This window comes from Acanthaster planci, linkage group LG11, assembly GCF_054643075.1.
Source record: "Acanthaster planci isolate LZ-2023a linkage group LG11, COTS_SCS, whole genome shotgun sequence".
NCBI classification, from domain to species: domain Eukaryota; kingdom Metazoa; phylum Echinodermata; class Asteroidea; order Valvatida; family Acanthasteridae; genus Acanthaster; species Acanthaster planci.
This window is the reverse complement of record NC_141787.1, coordinates 17,580,463-17,599,393: the sequence shown is the minus strand read 5'-3', so window position 1 is coordinate 17,599,393 and position 18,931 is coordinate 17,580,463. Positions and strand designations below refer to the sequence as shown.

Below are 18,931 nucleotides of genomic sequence, written 5' to 3'. Positions count from 1 at the left end.
TAAACTTGTGCTACTGAAGCCGTGAATAAACGCCTTTGATAAAAATGGCAAAAGGAGAAAGGGAGTCAGTGAGAGTCTTTAGTGTGCTTGGCGAGAAGATAAGGTTTAATCAAAGCAACCCGTATATGTAACACTACCGGTGGGTGATCTTTAAACTTCTGGGAGATTGAGGTTTGGGGACCAGGAATCGCTCAATGCCACTCTGGTGAAACACATAAAGAACAAGCACGTTTTGATTAAAACCAGATATCTTCAGCTTTCTACATTCTAGCGTAAAATGTGCAAAGCCTCTAGAGTACGCAAAGGACACTTCTCCCAACAATGTCATATCTAAATGTACAGTTAATTTTGTACCGAAACCCCTTTGGCTCACAAAAAGAATTTAACGAACGCCTTTTACTTTTCCCCTTTCCAAAAAACTTCAAGTGCCACTTTGGATCTCCTGAGTTAACTACTGAGACGCAACATGATATGTAAAGGAATCTGTCGAACTTTGCTGCCACCGAAGTGCTGACATAATAGAGTTAACTACCTAAAGCCTAGTCAACTAACGCGTAAGGTTTTTCAAGAGCCTTTATACATTTGCATACTATAACTATCAAGCCATACAAATCTCTTTCGCTATTTACAATATGCCATTACTGAGGGATTAGTGAAAACGTTGCAGATGAGACATTTCTTCTTTGGAAGTGCACTCTTTGCCCTTATAAAGCTCACTCATACTTTGAGATGAATACTGATGGATTCAATAAATAGCCGCTACAGCCATGAGACGGGTCGTTTCTTTGGGGGAAAAAATGCTTGCATCCTCTTAGTGGTATAACTAGCAGCCTTTGAAAAGCCAGTTGGCTCACAGAGTTGGATGTCGAAAACCTGCCAACTTCAGGAAGCTATTTGGTTAAGCCGAAGCTGACAGCTTTGGAAATGGAGGAGGTTTCAATTGCGAGAAAGTGGCTTTCGGGGAGTGCTTGATCCAAAATGGAGCCATTTTTGGTTTTTTTTCCGGTTATAGATGCTGACAGTATTGTAAAGGTATTTGGTTATTCTACAGACACATGTTCAAAGTCTTAAAACCAAAACCCAGAAAAGGGAATTCAGTCAAAAATCAAGAAAGTTGCGGCATACCGGTAAAGCAAAGGCTTTTCGGAAAGTCGGTGCTCTCGTACGATTGTAACAACGTTCGGGTTACAATGCAGACAACTTTTTAAAAAAAAATCCTCAAGTCCAGCTGCCAGGTTTGGAAGCAAAGGAACCAATGGAACTGACGGAACTAATGGAAAACCTCCGTGGTTTAAGAGGCAGCTACTTTCCGAAAGCCTTTCCTTTTCAAAGATACAGACTACTTTATGAAAGTCCTTCGGTGCTTCACAGTTACATTTCGGAAGCCTGTCAAACATTTGCTGAAACACGACCTTAAAATGCGCCAGTCGAAACCTCTTATTCTGCTGGAGCATTCAACTTTAGAAGATAAACCGACAGTTTGGATCTACCTCCGTCTACAGTCTCTCCAGCCCTCTGAGGAAATCTACCACCCGGTCCTGATAAACGAAACTCATGATCAAGAGGCGGCAGAGTTTCTGCTGGAAGAACCTTTTCTCTCTTTTCACCACATCCAGGACGATTTTGGCTCTGCTGACTCGCGGCATGTCCGAGAACAAAAGACTCAGCAGATCGCCGGGTCCCTTTCCGAACTTTTCTCTCACTTTTTCTCGGTAGGCATCGCTGTACTTTCGCTGGAAGTCCAGCGGGGCCACCAGAACTTTCACGATCGCATCCGTCTTGCGGTCTACTGATATGCTTATGTCGCTCAGGCTTCCCCCGATGCCCGCGCACGAACGGTACATAAAGTGTAGCCAGACGCTTTTGTCAAGGCGGGATAGCTGATTTTCCGTCAACTGGTGCCCCTCCAAGACCCGCGTGTAGTTCTTCTTGTCACCGGGTGCGTCGAAATAGACAAATTGGGTGTCCTCTGCGCGTGTGGGCTGGGCTCCGCAAAATTCGTCGCCCAGTTTGGCCTTGAAGACTGCGTGTAGCCCGAGCACTTCTTGAACCTCGTCCTGTCTTATATCGGCCCTCGGCACTTTGGGTCGGTGGCTGTACGGGCCCTTAACAAGCTTGTGTTTGTCTGGGTCGAGCAGTGTTAAAAATCGTTGGTCTTGCTTACGCTCTCTCGACTTCTCGTACTTTGGCAGGTTCCTCAAACTTTTCACCAAGTCGAGAGTCGAGTGCTTTTTCGGCTGTTCAGCCTTCGACTCGGATTTGGCTGATCCCGTGGACTGAGAGGTACCTGGATGCGAGTCTTGTCCGTCGTGGCCACCTCGTGTCGTGTCTCGTGTCTGGGGTTCTCCTACCTCAGCGGAGAACCCCATAACCGGCTTACCGGGCTTGTCTGTCTCTCGGGGCTCATGCGATGCCGTAGCGAGTGGTTTTCGGGTCTCTGCTGTCGGCTCTGTGACCGGTGCACTTGCCGACTCTGGATCTGATCTGGGAGAGCTCGGTTTTTGCATCTGCTGGGGCACTGGTGCAGTCCCCGCCGGTAACTCCTTCTGCGAAGACTTTGAGGATGTGAGCTTCTCCTCCCTCGGCCTCTCCTTTTTACGGGGCATATCTGCAGCTGTCACAAGAGGTTTCTCCCTTTCCTGCGGCAGTACCGCGGGAGGCGTGCTCGGTTTGTCGGTCTCCTGAGGCTCGAACGAGGTGGTTGCTGAGACTGGGGCCCTAGGGGGTGGCTCCTCTCTACTCCTTGCTGGCTCCGAATCTGTTGCGGGTAGATTCACTCTTAGCATCTCCCAAAGCAATGACGCGGTCTCCGCCCGTGGCTCCTTTTGCAGAGACTTGAACGACGGGAGTCTCTCCATTTTTGGCTTCTCCTTTTTCCGGGGCATGTCCCCGGTTCCTGCGAGAGGTTTCGCCCTCTCTTGCGGCAGCCCCGTGGGCGACGTTCTCGGCTTCTCGGTCTCACGAGGCACGAATGCGGTGGATGCTGAAACTGGGGTCCCCGAAGGTGGCTCCTCCGTACTCCTTCCCGGCTCCGGATATTCTGCGGCCAAATCAGGTGTTTGCATCTCCCGAGGCACAGATGCGGTCTCCGCCCTTGGCTCCTTTCTCGGAGATTTGCTCAGTGACAGTTTCTCCTTCCTCGGCTTGTCCCTTTTCCGGGGCATGTCCCCGGTTGCTGCGAGAGGTTTCGCCCTCTCTTGCGGCAGCCCTGTGGGCGACGTTCTCGGCTTCTCGGTCTCCCGAGGCACGAATGCGGTGGGTGCCGAAACTGGGGTCCCCGAAGGTGGCTCTTCCGTACTCCTTCCCGGCTCCGGGTATTCTGCGGCCAAATCAGGTGTTTGCATCTCCCGAGGCACTGATGCGGTCTCCGCCCGTGGCTCCTTTCGCGGAGATTTGCTCAGTGACAGTTTCTCTTTCCTCGGCTTGTCCCTTTTCCGGGGCATGTCCCCGGTTCCTGCGAGAGGTTTCGCCCTCTCTTGTGGCAGCCCCGTGGGCGATGTGCTGGGCTTCTCGGTCTCCCGAGGCACGTGTGCGGTGGTTGCTGAAACTGGGGTCCCCGAAGGTGGCTCCTCCGTACTCCTTCCCGGCTCCGGATATTCTGCGGCCAAATCAGGTGTTGGCATCTCCCGAGGCACAGATGCGGTCTCCGCCCTTGGCTCCTTTCTCGGAGATTTGCTCAGTGACAGTTTCTCCTTCCTCGGCTTGTCCCTTTTCCGGGGCATGTCCCCGGTTGCTGCGAGAGGTTTCGCCCTCTCTTGCGGCAGCCCTGTGGGCGACGTTCTCGGCTTCTCGGTCTCACGAGGCACGAATGCGGTGGGTGCCGAAACTGGGGTCCCCGAAGGTGGCTCTTCCGTACTCCTTCCCGGCTCCGGGTATTCTGCGGCCAAATCAGGTGTTTGCATCTCCCGAGGCACTGATGCGGTCTCCGCCCGTGGCTCCTTTCGCGGAGATTTGCTCAGTGACAGTTTCTCTTTCCTCGGCTTGTCCCTTTTCCGGGGCATGTCCCCGGTTCCTGCGAGAGGTTTCGCCCTCTCTTGTGGCAGCCCCGTGGGCGATGTGCTGGGCTTCTCGGTCTCCCGAGGCACGTGTGCGGTGGTTGCTGAAACTGGGGTCCCCGAAGGTGGCTCCTCCGTACTCCTTCCCGGCTCCGGATATTCTGCGGCCAAATCAGGTGTTGGCATCTCCCGAGGCACAGATGCGGTCTCCGCCCTTGGCTCCTTTCTCGGAGATTTGCTCAGTGACAGTTTCTCCTTCCTCGGCTTGTCCCTTTTCCGGGGCATGTCCCCGGTTGCTGCGAGTGATTTCGCCCTCTCTTGTGGCAGCCCCGTGGGCGATGTGCTGGGCTTCTCGGTCTCCCGAGGCACGTGTGCGGTGGTTGCTGAAGCTGGAAAATTCGAGGGTGGCTTCTCACCACTCCCTGCCGGCTCTGGATTTGCTGCGGGCATACGAGGTTTTTGCATCTCCCCAGGCACGGACGCGGTCTCCGTAAGTTTCTGTGGAGTGTCCTTGGTTTTCAAAACAGGGCTCTCTCTTCGCGGGTTGTCTTTGTCTTGCGGGGGTCGTGTTTCCGTGGCCGGTGCGGAACGCCTGGCTTTCTTCGGCAGCATTCCCTCTGCGGCTCCTCCACTGCTCCTCTTTCGCTTCTGCCCTGACATCAACGCCTTGGCTTCTTTGTAAGCCTCGGAGAGACTCTGTATCAGTTTTTCTGCGGCCTTTTTGCGCTCCATTGTCTGGGAGGAGGGAATCTCAGTCCGTTCCAGTGCCATGAAAATTTGACGGTCGAACTGACTGCTCCAAACACGAGACAGCATCGGGTCGGCCTGCAGAAGGGTCTCCAGTGTACTGTCCATCTGCGCCTGATTTGTTGGGGGCTTCAAGTCCTTGACGATGTCCGACAGCATCTTTACCGTCGAAGGGTGGCCGGAGGAGCTTTCAGTTGACTTAGTCAGACCTTTGATCTGAACTATGAGCGAGAAACACCTCAGTGTTGTCTGCTGCATTGGCCGCATACCCGTAGCGACGGACCAGCACAGCATGATCCCCAGGGCGGCACACGCGACGATGGAGTCCTTGTCTTCGGGGGTCCCGCTCAGCATTTCCTCGAAGAACGTCACTCCACGAGAAGAATTCTTTTTGAAATATCTGGGTGTAAAGTCTGCTAGGGAATTTTGCACGATCTCCACGCAGAACCTGTTCATCAACAGGTTGCAGTAAGTGGTGCATTCGAATTTGTCGGTGCTGCCGTTGATGTCTCGGCAAATACCCGCGTACTTAGACGTCAAAAGTCTTATTAGTTCATCCCTCGATACCTCGCTCTTCTCTCCTCTGCAGACTGCCGCCGCTGTCCGGCGCTCCTCGGGACTCAGTTTGTCAAAGACTTTCAGTGACAGCTCCGCCACGGTGCTTGTGCTGTAAGCTTTCGACAATGCCATGGCGGTAGTTTTCTCTCGACCTCACTTGACGGTGTCTGTCCCCGATCTGACTCGAGAGGCAATCCCGTGCCTTTTTTCCGAAAGGGTGTTGAGCAGTGCGTCACAGCGCCGCTGCCGTTTCATTGGTTGTCGGTGGCTTCTGGGGCCATGTGACATTCGTGGGGTGACCGGTCTTGCTGCGCAGTACGGCTGTGCGCATGTTTCTTTGCCTGGGGCAACTGTGTAATACTGCCGGTTGGTTATTACTTCGCATTCGCCGCGGGGACCGGAAAGGCATGGCCCGGACGCGCGGCCACAAGAGGAGACGCCGAGAAAACAAAGTCAGGAGGAGAGCCCTCGGCAGATGCCGGAGGAAGAAGAACCGAGGGAGGGGACGTAAGGATATCCTGAGGATTGCTATGCTGGAGTGCGGCTTGCCAACCGGAGGCGGCCCGGGCGTTGATCTTATGGGTACCCAGATAGAATACGTGCGGATTCAGGAGGTCTGCTCTCCCGGCCCGGAACTTTCTCTGCGACAGGACTTTCTCCTTTATGATATCGCAAACGCCTGTACGACCGCCTTCGATACGACAGTGGCGATACCGTCGGGGGAGGAAGAGTTCGCAGCCATCAAGAGAGCCATTGACGACGACCTGCAGTCGATAGCAAGTGCGGCGGACCGAAATATAACCGTCGAGGAGACGGACAGTAAACTCCGGCGTGCCAACAAACAGCAGAACAGATCAAAACTCTTCAGGGACGCGGCACAGAATCTGGTGTATCAGTGTCTTTTCGGAGTGACCATGCTCGACCACGCCCTTGACCCAAAAGGAGAGAAGCGAAAGAGACTGTTGCGGTTCTTTGAGGTCATGATGCTCACCGTGCCCTTTGTCCGCAATCAAGTGGCTCGCTTTTTCGGCAGCAAGAAGGCCCAGATCGGCAGCCTCAACCGGGACACGAGAGTCGTGATCAGATCTTCAATTCAGGAAGAAATCGGCGAGGCTGCGATGGAGAAAATGAAGGGGCGTTATCTCGGCGCCCTCCGCGGAATAGACAGTGAAAAGACGTTGGCGTTAAAGCCATCGGGACTCAGCCAGAGCACTTCTTGCTGGAAAATTGGTTGTTTATAACGTTGCTCATTTCGTCCGTTTGAGATAAATCTTTTTATCAAAAGAAAATAAAGCCCACCACGTCTTTCCTTTTCTTTAGTTTATTCCGTTTGATACTGCCCCCGTGCCCTATTGTGCCTCCGGTCGTGTGGCCGGGTGGGCGGCTGCCAAGAGACGAAACACGCTGCGACTCTGGTACGCCTCCAGGCATTCTCCACTCCCCTTGCGATCTTGTTGGAGAATGAGTACCATTGGCTTGTGGAAGCCCCTCAGGTACAGCCCGGGTCTGAGGTCGAACGTGTCCCCCTCCCCTAGAAAACTCGAGAGACAATGGCCCGCGTCGTCCGATCGATAAAGAGGCATTGGCCGTTCGCGGGACATGTCGTTGTAAGCTTGCACCGCACAAACGGCCTCCCGAACCGCGTCTAGGTGTCTCTGGAAGACGTTACTCTCCTCCGAGTCCCCCTGGTAATCTTGTGCCCTGCCATCCGCGATGGAACACGGTAGCATTCGGAACAGGTCCCGGAAATTACCGGCGCTGCGCAGTAGTTCCCTCCGGTCCTCGAAATTGCAAAACTGCTTCATTTTTAGTTTGGTTTCCGGGGCCACGCCCGCCGCAGACCAGCTGCAGTTCAGCATTACGCCCGGGCGCACGGGGGTCGGACTGCTTTGTCCTAACCCCGCCGCTATCGGACCCATGACGTGGTACTTAATGCTCTCTGACATTTTACTGATGGTTGCCTTTTCTAGGGACGCCTCGCCGATAAAATCGGCAACCTCCAGAGCGCGATGTCCAAAATGACCCACCCTATCCAGGTCGGCTATGCCTGCGCAATATCCCCGCGCCGCCTTCTCGAACAGTTCGTCCGCCGCTAGCGCCCTGCACAGGCAAAATGTCGAATCCATCAGCAGCGGCCCGATCGCTGGAGGACACAGGCTCTGCAACATGGCCTGATGCGTTTCGTTCATCTTGCTCTCCATGTCCTCCAGCTGAATTTTCAGGGTCTGTCTCTTCACCTCGATCACGCGCTCCCTTGCCGCGCTCAAGCACGTCCCCGCGGTCATCTCTTTCATCTCGGTGATGGCAGCGGTTAGCTCTGCGTCCTCCTCGCTTCTTGCCATCAGCGCAAGCTGCTCCTCGTCGACCTGCCTGTGCAGGCTCGTTGTGCCGGATCTGGCTTCCGCCTCGTCCCTCTCACACTGCCGTCTCAGCTCCCTCAGGCCCCTTTCGTGCCGGGATCTCATCTTTCTCTGCAGCACGGCCCTCCGGTTGCTCACCAGCTTCTTTGGAGCGATGCCAAAAGCCCCGCCTACAAATTCCCTTTGCTCGCTTCGCGGCAGCAGGGGCAAGCTGTTTGCAAAATCTGTCCACTCGCTATCTTCCGAGAGCAGGCCCTCGTAAAGTCTCTGGTTTGTCGCTCTTGCTTTCTCAAACAGGAGGCGGCTCTCCTTCTCCAGGGCGTCCTCGTCCGGCTCTTGCCTGCTGCGCAGCATTTCCCAAAACAGCTCCTCGTGTTTAGCCTCGGCTTCCCTCCCTCGCTTCTCGTGAATCTTCAGCTCCAGCGTTCTGGAGTCCGAGGACGAACACCGCGCACTCGCCTCCTGTTCCCGTTCTCCGTCGGGCATGTCGTACGCGTCGATCCTCTCCATTGCGTAATCCGCGGCGTGATGGCAATACCCCGTCGCCTCATCTCCGAATGCGGGCTGGGCCAGGGAAAAAATTTCTTCGCGCACGCAAAGGCGGCATCGGATGGAGGAGTCCAGCAGGTGTGGGGGCAGTATCCACGTCCGGCCGTACAGGTTGCAGGCGTATCTCTTCAGGTCTGACAAGCGCGCTGCCCTCCTGGAATCGGTTGTGCAGTTCCAGAAGAAGTCGGTCGCGTCGCAGGCCTCCATGATGCTCCTGACGTCGTGCAGGTCTCTAGAGAGCGCCGCCGAATACTGGTGGTACGTCTCGCATCCCTTCAGGCGAAAAATGTCCTCAAAGTACTCTCTCCTCCTGTCCCCTCTTTTCGTTCCCTTGCGTCCGGACGAGACGTACTTATCCAGGCACGCCACAACTCTCTCCAGCTCCGCCACGTGGCCCGTCAACAGCACATCGAGTTGAAACGTTACGTACCTCAGTCCCACCTCCGACTGACGTAGAACGAGTGCGTGCAGTTGCTTGAGAACAGACAGGTTGTGACGCATACTATCCCGGCTCTCTCGGGCTACCATCTCCGGATCCAGTCCCTTGACGATCTCGAGCTTTTGCACGTGTTCGACCGTTTCTACGAACGAGGTTATCCAAGCGGCCGAAGCACGGTCTTCGATGGCCCTCGGGTCTTGAAGATCTCCGGTCATGGTGCTGCGTCGCTTGCTTTGCTCCGGGCTGGGCCATACCGTTTGTGATTGGTGTGTCCTCCCGCGTTTAATATCAGAAACCGGGAAAATCGCTTCAAGGCACGCGCGACGCTCTGTATACTTCAAAATATATGATACTTTTTTCCCGTATTACTCGTCTTCGGCCCTATAGCCCTATGGATATAGTTTTTGACTTGTGTCACGTTGGCCATTCGTATTCCGAGCCTTCGCGAATAAGGGAGGTTGTCATGACCGAAAACGACCTAGAGGAGGTTTTTCCGGGTGTCAGGCAGGCCGGTACGGGGGAATACGACTTGACCGGCCTCTCAGCACACGAGTACCTCAACCGGGAGGATGGCCGCCTCGTGGATTCTCTCGTGGAGACGGCCCTGCTGGCACAGTCTTACAACTGTGCGCAGCCCGTGTCCGTTGTGTGTCCTAAACTATCCGACAAGGGCGACAGGTGTGCTGTCCTGGTTTGCAGTCCCAGGTACGTGGCTCAACATCGTGCTGTCCGTTCGTCCCTCAAGAGGGCCGGTTCCAGCGTCGTCGGAATAGACGTCGACCGCTACGCCAAAGTCAAGGGGGCGCCCGACAACGACGTGCGATTGGTGCCCAAGATTTTGAATCCCCGCCGAGCGGATGGCAGGAACCTACCAGCCTCCTCCCTGCCCTTTGTCAAATTTCCCTTGGACTGCGCTGCCGAGACGGAGTGCGCTCACTCGAATTATTACAGAAAGTGGAGTCCCTTCGACGCCACCCACTTGGGACGGGAGAAGTACGTGCAGAGTAGCCGCCCGTACGAATGGAAGTACAGGAACCGCTGGCTCCACCCCACCAACGCGGACTGGGTGGATCGAATTCTCAGCGCCTGTGTGGACAAGGAGGTTCCCGTGTCCGAAACGAGGGCAGATTGCCTCGCCACCGTGTTCTCCAAGGCAAAGTGCAGTTCGGAAAATTGCCTCTACTTCAACGCACGCAAGGAGAGGGGACCCGTACGCTTGCCGGCGATCATGTACGAGGACGAGACGCTCGAAAGTGTTCTGGGCTTGGAGTGCCTCTTGGACTGCGCGGTCTACCTGGCGTCCTTGCTCATCAAGACGCAGATGCCACACACGCACAGCTATTTGGTCGGCGACAGGGATGAGCGCCTCGCGTCCGAGCCCCTGCTCTTCACTTTCCGATGCATGCTCTGTTCCCTAATGGCCCGCAACGCCGCGGTGGTGTCTACTGCGTCCAACATAGACGTGCTCGCCGCTGTGCCCCTCAGCGAGGAAACCGGATTCCGGCAGGACGAACTCTTTGATCCCCAGTCCTCGGTGGCGCGGACCGACCTTCTGCCCAACGAACTGATATCCGTCAGAGGGGCCCCGATGTGGTTTAGCGACCCCTGCGTGAATCTGAGGCACGTGGACGACGACACCTATGCGATACACCAAGGCGTATATGCGGTTAATGTCCTCGTGGACCTCTTGCGGTCGGACACTTGCAAATTGGAACTTTGACAACACCACCGTGAGCGTGCGGCTGCAACGTCGCTGATCGCCCGGCAGCAAAGATTTCGAGGACGTGATTGGGGCCCTGAAATAACGCAGTACGATTCGTGAGCGATTTGGAGGTCGGAGAAACTAAAATTGTCGTCTTTTTTACAGCGGTAAGTTCCAGTGGTTAATTGGCGGCACTGGGAAGAAAAAGAGGGAAGCGGCCCGGTCAAATTCAAGTATTGATGAATTTATCAATGGGGCGACTTTTTCACATCGCCGTTCGGCTACAGGCTTCGCGCACGCTTTACTCAAGCGGTTGCGGAACCGGACGTAGCACTCACATATCGGTCGGCTTAACTACCCTAACGGGGGACTAGGACTCGGTCCTGTCTTGGCCCCGGACGGAAGGTTTGACTTTATTCTGCAGCAACAGCTAAAGAGTAATTGTACCGCTCGAAGTTTCTTTGCCACCCCGGTATTTTTGACTTGGATAGGCCCTCCGAAAGAAAAAGCGGGAGTGTTGTCATTTCCAAATTTTAGCCGCAACAGGGAGCGTACATCAAACCCTCTATTTCCTATTTGACACCATTGTACTCGACTTTTGGGCGTCCCTTCCAAAAGACAAATGATTTTACCCGCGTATAACACCTACCTCCGAATAAAACGGGCCGGACATAGGACCCCATCAGTTGTTCTTTCGTCTTTCATCATTTCGAGAGTGCTCCTCGGACATGGAGGTGATCGGCTACTCTCGCAAACTGTTTCCCCAACTGCCGAAATCTCTCGTCTGTCACCTGTGTAACAACATTCTGAAGAATCCCATCACAGTCTCCTGCGGTCACACATTCTGCCATGACTGCGTGGAGCGCAAGAAAAAGCTTTGTCAGGAACTGTTGCTGCCCCCGCGCTGCCCCGCCTGTCCTGCAAACATTTCTTCACCCGGCGATCTGTGGTCGCACAACCTGCTCGAAGATTCGGAGGCGGAACGGAAGGTAAAACTCCAAGCTGTGGCGTGCCCCAATGCTGGCTGTATGTGGACGGGAAAGCTCCAACACTACGAAGGCGAGCACGAAAGCCGTTGCCAATTTACCGTGCCTTCTGCTGAAGGGACGTGCGGGGGAGATGAGAAAACCAGCTCGGACCAACTTGGGCAACAGACACTCGACTCCCTCCGAGACGAAATTTGCGCAGACGATCGAGACGTTGGCGCCTTGGCCGGCAGGATGGAGGAAATGAGTATTCTTCTGCAACGCGTGAACGAAAAGAATGCCAACCTCGAAGAAATCAACAATCTCATCAGATCTGACCTGGCCGAATTGCTTAACAAAATCGTAAACCTCCAGACCCAGCAAAAGTCGCTAAAGGAGCGATTGTTGAATTGGGATGCCAGGCCCACTCGGCCGCCTGATCCGGTCAGCCACGACGGAAGACTGATCTGGAGGATCCCAGGCGTGGAGGAGAAGAAGTACAATGCCCGAAATCGAGGCGGATATCTCCAATCCCCCCCATTCTACACTTCCCCTTACGGCTACAAGCTCTGCCTACGTTTTTACCCGCACGGAGACGGGTTGGGGCAGGAGACCCACATCTCCGTCTTTGTGGTCGTCATGAAGACTAAACACGACGCGATCCTCCCCTGGCCAGCCAAACTGAAAGTTACCTTCTTCTTGCTGGATCAAAATACAGGCCACCCTCATTACAGCTACAAATTCAGGATAGATTCCTCAGACCCAGCTGTGCAGAGGCCCGTCTCTCATTACAATGCGGGCAAGGGAAGTGCCTTGTTCGTGAAACAAGACGATGCATACCGCAGACCCTATACTGTAAATGACGTCATGTTTCTCAAAGTTGTCGTGGAAACTTCGGGCAGCTGAGCGGCGGCGGAAGCTAGCCTTGGACTCAGACTGACCTTGTGAGCGTTTCGATTTAACTTTCGGTAATACCGCGCCCTCGCCCCAAAATTAAAGCCTCGCGGCACCCTGTTGCTGACTGACCCCTTTTTCCCTGCGTCTCGGACGAGATGGAGGGACACCCAAGAGCAATTGTTATTGATAGGCCGGTGCCGTCGTATCTGGTGTGTTTCATGTGCATGGGGGTTTTGCGCAGGCCGGTGGAGATCTTCTGCGGTCACACGTATTGCCGCGACTGCGTCCTGCGACAGAGAATAATCTGTGCCGGGAGCCGGATCCAGCTTTGTCCTCGCTGTCCCCTCGCGTCCGATTCATCTGAACTGTGGCCCACCGAGTTTCCGGAACACTCCACGACTTCCCGAGAAGTAAAGCTCAGGCGGGTCCGGTGTATCAATCTTGGATGTGGCTGGACGGGAGAGCTCGGCGAATACGAACGAATGCATGAACGCAACTGTCTTTATCCGTCCCCGACCCGAGGTGCCACTTACTGCCAAAATACACCCCGGGGGAGAACCTCTTTAGACGCTACGCTCATCTCCCGCTAGATTGTTCAGTGCATTTGCGTGAACTCGATTTCATAGGGCACCTCTTCTCTATTTGTTTGTTTGTTTGTGAAAACCAGTGTAGTTTTAAAGTTTGTTTCCCCAAATATAGCCGATTTGGCCCTTACCTCCCTTACGCTAGGCATAACAACGTGTCCCGTGTCGTTTGCGTCCTGTCCAAGACGGTGAGATTTCCCTCTGGACACGAAGCCGTCCTGTGTCTCCTGCGCCCGCTAAATTTTCAGCTGCGCAACCCACCTCTCGGACGTCACCGAGGAGCCTTGTCGTCCTCGGCACATTTTACGATTGTGGCGTACACGAAAGCACTCGGGCCAAAACAAAACCGCTCGCCAGTCACTCCCTGTCCAAGTGTGTCGCTCCTGCGCCCACCGTACCTTCTGTCTGTGATGGCTCTGAGTTGGTGGGACGCCGGCATACTGGGCACCCTCTTGGCGATTCTGCTACTGATCGCGTTCCTCTCCATTTTACATAGGAGGACGGAGTTTGCGCTCGAAAACTTGGACCTCCGAGTTCGGTTTTGCGAGCTCAGTCAAGTGAGGGTCGCTCTTTGGAAAGGCCAGTCCTCTCTCGGCGACTCGGTTTGCCGACGCGTCCCCGTCACACCAATATCGAGTCCAGTTTAGCCCAGCAAACGCCAGTCGCTCCAAAGCTTTCTCCGCTCGAGGGAGGACTAGACGCTTGCCTTTGTGTGACTTTCCCAGTTGGGCTCCGCCCGTTGGCCGGTATTGAATTATTTTTCTTCCGACACCCGGTGTATTATCGTTTACATCACGTGACGACGTGCCAGCAGGGCAAGCTATAAATGAGATATTCTGACACGGCTCTCTCATTATTCGACCTGCCGCAGAGAAGACCGTTGCAGACGCAGGAAGCCCTTGTCTGACCGTGACTGATTTTCAGGACTTGGGATGGAAATCTGGGATCTGGCGACAGTTTTCTTGCTCGCTGTTATCCTCGTCATCGAAGGGTTACTCCTCCTTTTCATGACTGAAATTTTCATACGCATTAGGAACCTCAAGGCTCGCCTGTTGAACAACGAAGCCGTGGAACGGAGGAACCGGATCCTGGACACCCTGCGTCCACCGATAGATCAAGGCAACTTGTCCTTCAATACAGATGGTAATACTGGGGACGCCGGAGACCGCTCGTACGCCACCGACTCCGTTATAGAAATTGCCGCGGAAGTTCATGCCTGACGCACTTGCGGCTTATCTTGAGCGAGTCTGGTTTTTCGGTTTTGTCTCACCTCCGACCGTCTGTGAACTTACCTCTCTCTCCGGAAGGATTCCGACCGTTTTTCTTCGCACCGACCTGAAGTATTGGACACGCGTGGCGGATTATCGAGCATAGTTTGGATTCGTCGTATTTCCAAAGGACTTTTGCACGCGCCCGCCGGGACCTTCCCAATTCAGCAGTGCACGGCGGGGCTATTTGGGCTTTGACCGGTCCCGTCGGCTCTGGATCGGCCCCCGACCACGCAACTGCAAACGTCGCAAACTATCGACTCTTGGACCCGACGCCCTTACCTCCGCTTCACGATGGCGGGGCACCGAGTGGACATTTTCGTCAAACAACCGGTGAGCAGGTCTCGGGTGTGCGTCCTCTGCGCGAGGGTCTTTCGCAGTCCGGTACTCCTCAAGTGCGGTCACATGTTCTGCCGGGACTGCATCGGGGCAAACATGTTGTCCAACGGCAGTAGAGTGAATCGGCTCTGCCCGAGCTGTCAACCGACATTCACGAAGCGCAAGTTCAACAAACTGTGCAGAGAGTTGCAGCAAATGCCGGTCCGATGTGCCAATTTGGGATGCTCGTATTATGGACTCCTCTGTGAATACGAAAAGACACACGAAATGAACTGCCCTTACTCACCCCAAGCCCGAAGCACAACCCCTGGAGACGGACCGGACAGACGCAGACAGGACCAAGTCCCGAACGCCGAGTGCGCAGTGACCGGGGAGGGGCAACTGTTCGCACAGACAGGACCCGTTGCTAGCGCCGGTCCGGACCGGTCCGTTGGAGGACTGCAACCTTACAAGAAAACGAACGCGATTCTCCAGATTGTTGAGGTTGACCGGGGTTTGGAGCCCGTTCGCGACAAAGCCAGATCCACCTTTGACTACAAATTTCGTGTGCGTTTCAACAGTGGTTTCGAAGCCATTCTGCACTTTTATCCCAACGGAACACAAGGAATAGGTCTGGGAACGCACGTCGCCTTCTTTCTGGAAATGCCGACCAACTGCGCCATCTTGACCCGAAGAGTGACTTTCTCACTTTTGAACCAGACTGGAGGCCCCCCACTCACCGGTTATTGTATCGGCGGGCCCCATCTCCCGTGTTACGACGAAACCAGCCAACTTGGATGTCTGCTGTTTGCACAAAAAGACGAAGTGTTTAACAAACCCTTCCTTTTGGACGATACTTTGATCCTTCACTTGGAAATGGAGGTTTTAGACGGATTTCCAGGCACAGGCAAGTAACTCAGTCATCTCTACAGACATCGCTCTTGCAACGTTATCGGACAGTGGCGGTAATTGCTTTTTTTGTGCCACGCAATTGTCAAAATTTGTCATCATTGTCGCCTTACATGGTAAGTTTTTTTCACACGGCTAAGGAGTGCTTGCATTTATGCCTGTCTAATTTAGGCTTTTCACAGAAGAACGGCGGTAGTTTGTACATATCTAGGCAGTAGCGTCTAGACTGAAATTTTGCTCTGCTATTAATTAATGCTTGTACTTAGCTTTTTCTACACGGCGCCCGTTTGTATCGGTGCGAACGTCTGTAGAGGATATTCGTAGACATTCCCTTTGTTATGTTCTTATTTACTGCAATTACCGGCTTAATTGTCGTACTTAGCGGTAGTTTGTACATACCTAGCAGTAGCGTCTTAGACCCAAATTTTGCTCTGCTATTAATTAATGCTTGTACTTAGCTTTTTTCGAGACGGCTCCGTTTGTATCGGTGCGAACGTCTGCAGAAGATATTCGTAGATATTCCCTTTGTTATATTCTTATTTACTGTAATTACCGGCTTAATTGTCGTACTTAGCGGTAGTTTGTACATACCTAGGCAGTAGCGTCTTAGACCCAAAGTTTGCTCTGCTATTAATTAATGCTTGTACTTAGCTTTTTTCGAGACGGCGCCCGTTTGTATCGGGGCGAACGTCTGCAGAAGATATTCGTAGATATTCCCTTTGTTATATTCTTATTTACTGTACTCACCGGCTTAATTGTCGTACTTAGCGGTAGTTTGTACATACCTAGCAGTAGCGTCTTAGACTGAAATTTTGCTGTGCTACTGATGCTTGTACATAGCCTTTTTTAGACGGCGTCCCTTTGTATCGGTTCGAACTTCTGTAGAGGGTATTCGTAGAAATTTCCTTTGTAAACTTCTCAATTACTGTACTCACCGCTATTATTGTTGTATTTGTAGACTTAGTGCGTGTGCCTTTGTACAACTTAGTGTACTTTTCCATTAGACAACGCTGTTATTGCTTCTTCCTTCTTTAACCATTTTACAGACCTAGTTCGTGTGCATTTGTACAAACTAATCTCAGTTTCCCTGTAAGACACCGCTGTTAATGCGTTGTACACGTTTTACACGCTTTTACGCTTCTCCTAAACAATGTCGAATAAACCAGTACATACCCAGTGACAACGCCTGACGTGATGCGTTATGCATTCACCCCAGCGCAACTTCGAATTCTGTTTCCATAAAAACAAACCCGACTGATATAGGGGCCGCTTCCGTCGGGCCCATGACATTTCGAGACTGGAACTCGCACTGCCAACACCTCGACGCGTCTACGGGAAGGTACTTACACTTGAATTCTAGGACTGACCGAATTCTCGGTGATACCTGAAGAAATAACACCGCGTGAACATTGTCAAAAAAAGAAACACACGCACGCAGTGCGAAAAATGGACGCAGTCGGCCTTATCCACCTGCCCGTTTACGTCCTCGTAGCCATTCTTGTCATGACCGACCTGGACACGCTGAGTTCCGTCCGTTGCGTCTGTCGTTACTTGCGTGAAATCGTCGACAGAATCGGGGGTGGTCTGAGGCGTGTAGACGCTCTCGTGCCCGTCACACGCAGCAATATTGACCTTTTCCGCAGTGCGGCGGAACGAGGCAATCGAACGGCCATGGTTAAGCTAGGAATTTCTTACTTCACCGAAGAGGTCTGCAAGGGCTGCATGGGGGAATCGCTCATGATGATCTGTAGGGCGCAGAAGGAGGGCGGGTTTCCCGTTTCCCAGATCGTCTTATACCTGGGGTATTTAGTCAGATCCAGGCCCAATTTCTATATAGCCCAGGAATCCTTGTACCGTGGGTATCTGACGGACCAAGAGTTCGGCACGCGGTACGGCCTTTGCCTTTTAAATTCAAACCGCACCGGCAAAAGACTGCTTCGGTGCGTCAATCGCCTGCTTGTTGCACGGGCAAACCGCTTGGCCAGAGATCTCCCACTACCGGAAGATGACGACGGCAGATGGTGGAGGAACAGTTTGGGGCACGTCAGAATGGGAGACCTCCACGCGCTGCAGACTCTGATACAGTTTTACGTATGGGGATCAAAGTATGCCGCCGCGGTCGAACACGATGGACCGATTCGACGGTATCTGGCTCTGTCCGTGCCTCTGACGACTCGCCCGGAACGTTGTGTAGGACAGGACGTCTTCCTCCCAGAACAGAGGAAAGACGCCAGAAAGGAGATTGGTGAGCTCAAGGTCCAGTTTCGATTTAACGGCTCTTGCGACGCAGCGGTGGAACTCTACACGAGACTGCGCCTGAATAGGCCCATTCCCAGGAGGGACTACACGAGGTATCAACTGATATGCCTGATGCTCGCGCATCACGTGGAGTGGCTGTGGACGACCGACCCGGTGTTCCCCACTGACCACTTTGAAAATACCAACGAGTTTTGGGAACTCTTTGGAAACACCGTGGCGATTCTTAACGTCGAAGTGCCTTGTCCGCAAGTGATGCTGTGCATAGAGGTAGGTCACCGAGTTCGGAATCCAAGGGTGGTGAACAGTGCTTCCTGGCTGCTTCAACTAAATAACCTACACAGGTCTCTCACTCAAACTTCGGAATTCGACCGTGTCAGACCCAGCCTTCTGGCTTGCGTCTTGGCGTTACTGTTTTGCAATTGTTCCGGGGGGCAAACAACTCCGGAATATTTCGAGCGCGTGACAGGTTTTACTACCACGGAGATAGATGAACTTGCAGCAAAGGTGTTTTCGGTCGGCTGTAGGATGTTTGGTTTTGTCGTGGATGAGAGTCGAGCCACCGTATGGGAGGCGGGAAGAGTAAAGCAAAAGTGGTGGAGAGACGATGTACTCAGCGGAGACTGTGGTTGGTATCAAGAGCCGTAGAGGAGGCCGAACCGAAAGCGGCACCGGGGGACCAAAATTCCACCCCGTCTTCTTCTTGTTTTTTTTTCTCCATCGACTTTGCCGTTCCTGCTGATGAACTCGTGTAATACGCGTCGCTTGGAATAAAGCAATCCTCCCGTCCGTCACTGGTCACTTTCCAGGCACCGGGGTGTTTTTTTTTTGTTTCCGCCGTCTTCGTTTGCTCCGACAAACGGCTTTCCAGACGCTGCTATGCGCGGATTTTCAAGGGAACTCTTTCTCGATCGACCGCTGTCCAGCTCCCTCATATGTCCTCTGTGTATGAACGCACTGCGGAGGCCGGTCAAGCTCTTCTGCAATCACACCTTCTGCGGGGACTGCGCTGAGGAACAGAGAGACATTTGCAACGAGCAGCCAGCGCAGCTCTGCCCTCGCTGTCCGCTGGGCTCGCTCCCCTCGGATGCTTTGCCCTGCGAATTTATTGAAGACGCCAACGCCGCCAGAGAGGTCGGACAACAGCGGGTTGCGTGCCTTGGGAAAGGTTGTACATGGACGGGAACGCTCGAACTTTACGAACGGGAACACGAGGAGTCCTGTGCGTTTGCCATTCCACCCGACGGGGGCGTCTCCGCGTCAGACCGGGACCCACAGCGGCGCCAGGCTCTGGATTCCCTCATCGCCGAACTTCGCGCCGGAAGAGACAAAAACAGAAAGCTGATTGCCAATATCAGGGATGCTAAAGATGCACTCGCCCGCC

General features: G+C 53.7%; 2 protein-coding genes across 2 annotated transcripts in view; both read left to right on the top strand.

The window, feature by feature from the left end:
- The first annotated feature begins 11,078 nt into the window (after positions 1 to 11,078).
- On the top strand, positions 11,079 to 14,016 carry LOC147797527 (TNF receptor-associated factor 2-like). Its single transcript, XM_087143537.1, has 2 exons — positions 11,079 to 12,130; positions 13,830 to 14,016. Exons 1-2 carry the CDS (start codon positions 11,079 to 11,081, stop codon positions 14,014 to 14,016), a joined length of 1,239 nt encoding a protein of 412 aa, XP_086999663.1.
- A 4,479-nt stretch (positions 14,017 to 18,495) lies between these two features.
- LOC147797526 (TNF receptor-associated factor 2-like) overlaps positions 18,496 to 18,931 on the top strand; it is a 1,059-nt gene continuing 623 nt past the window's right edge. Inside the window, exon 1 of the mRNA XM_087143535.1 lies at positions 18,496 to 18,931. This exon is cut by the window's right edge and continues 623 nt beyond it. Within this exon, the coding sequence (XP_086999661.1) occupies positions 18,496 to 18,931 (436 nt within the window).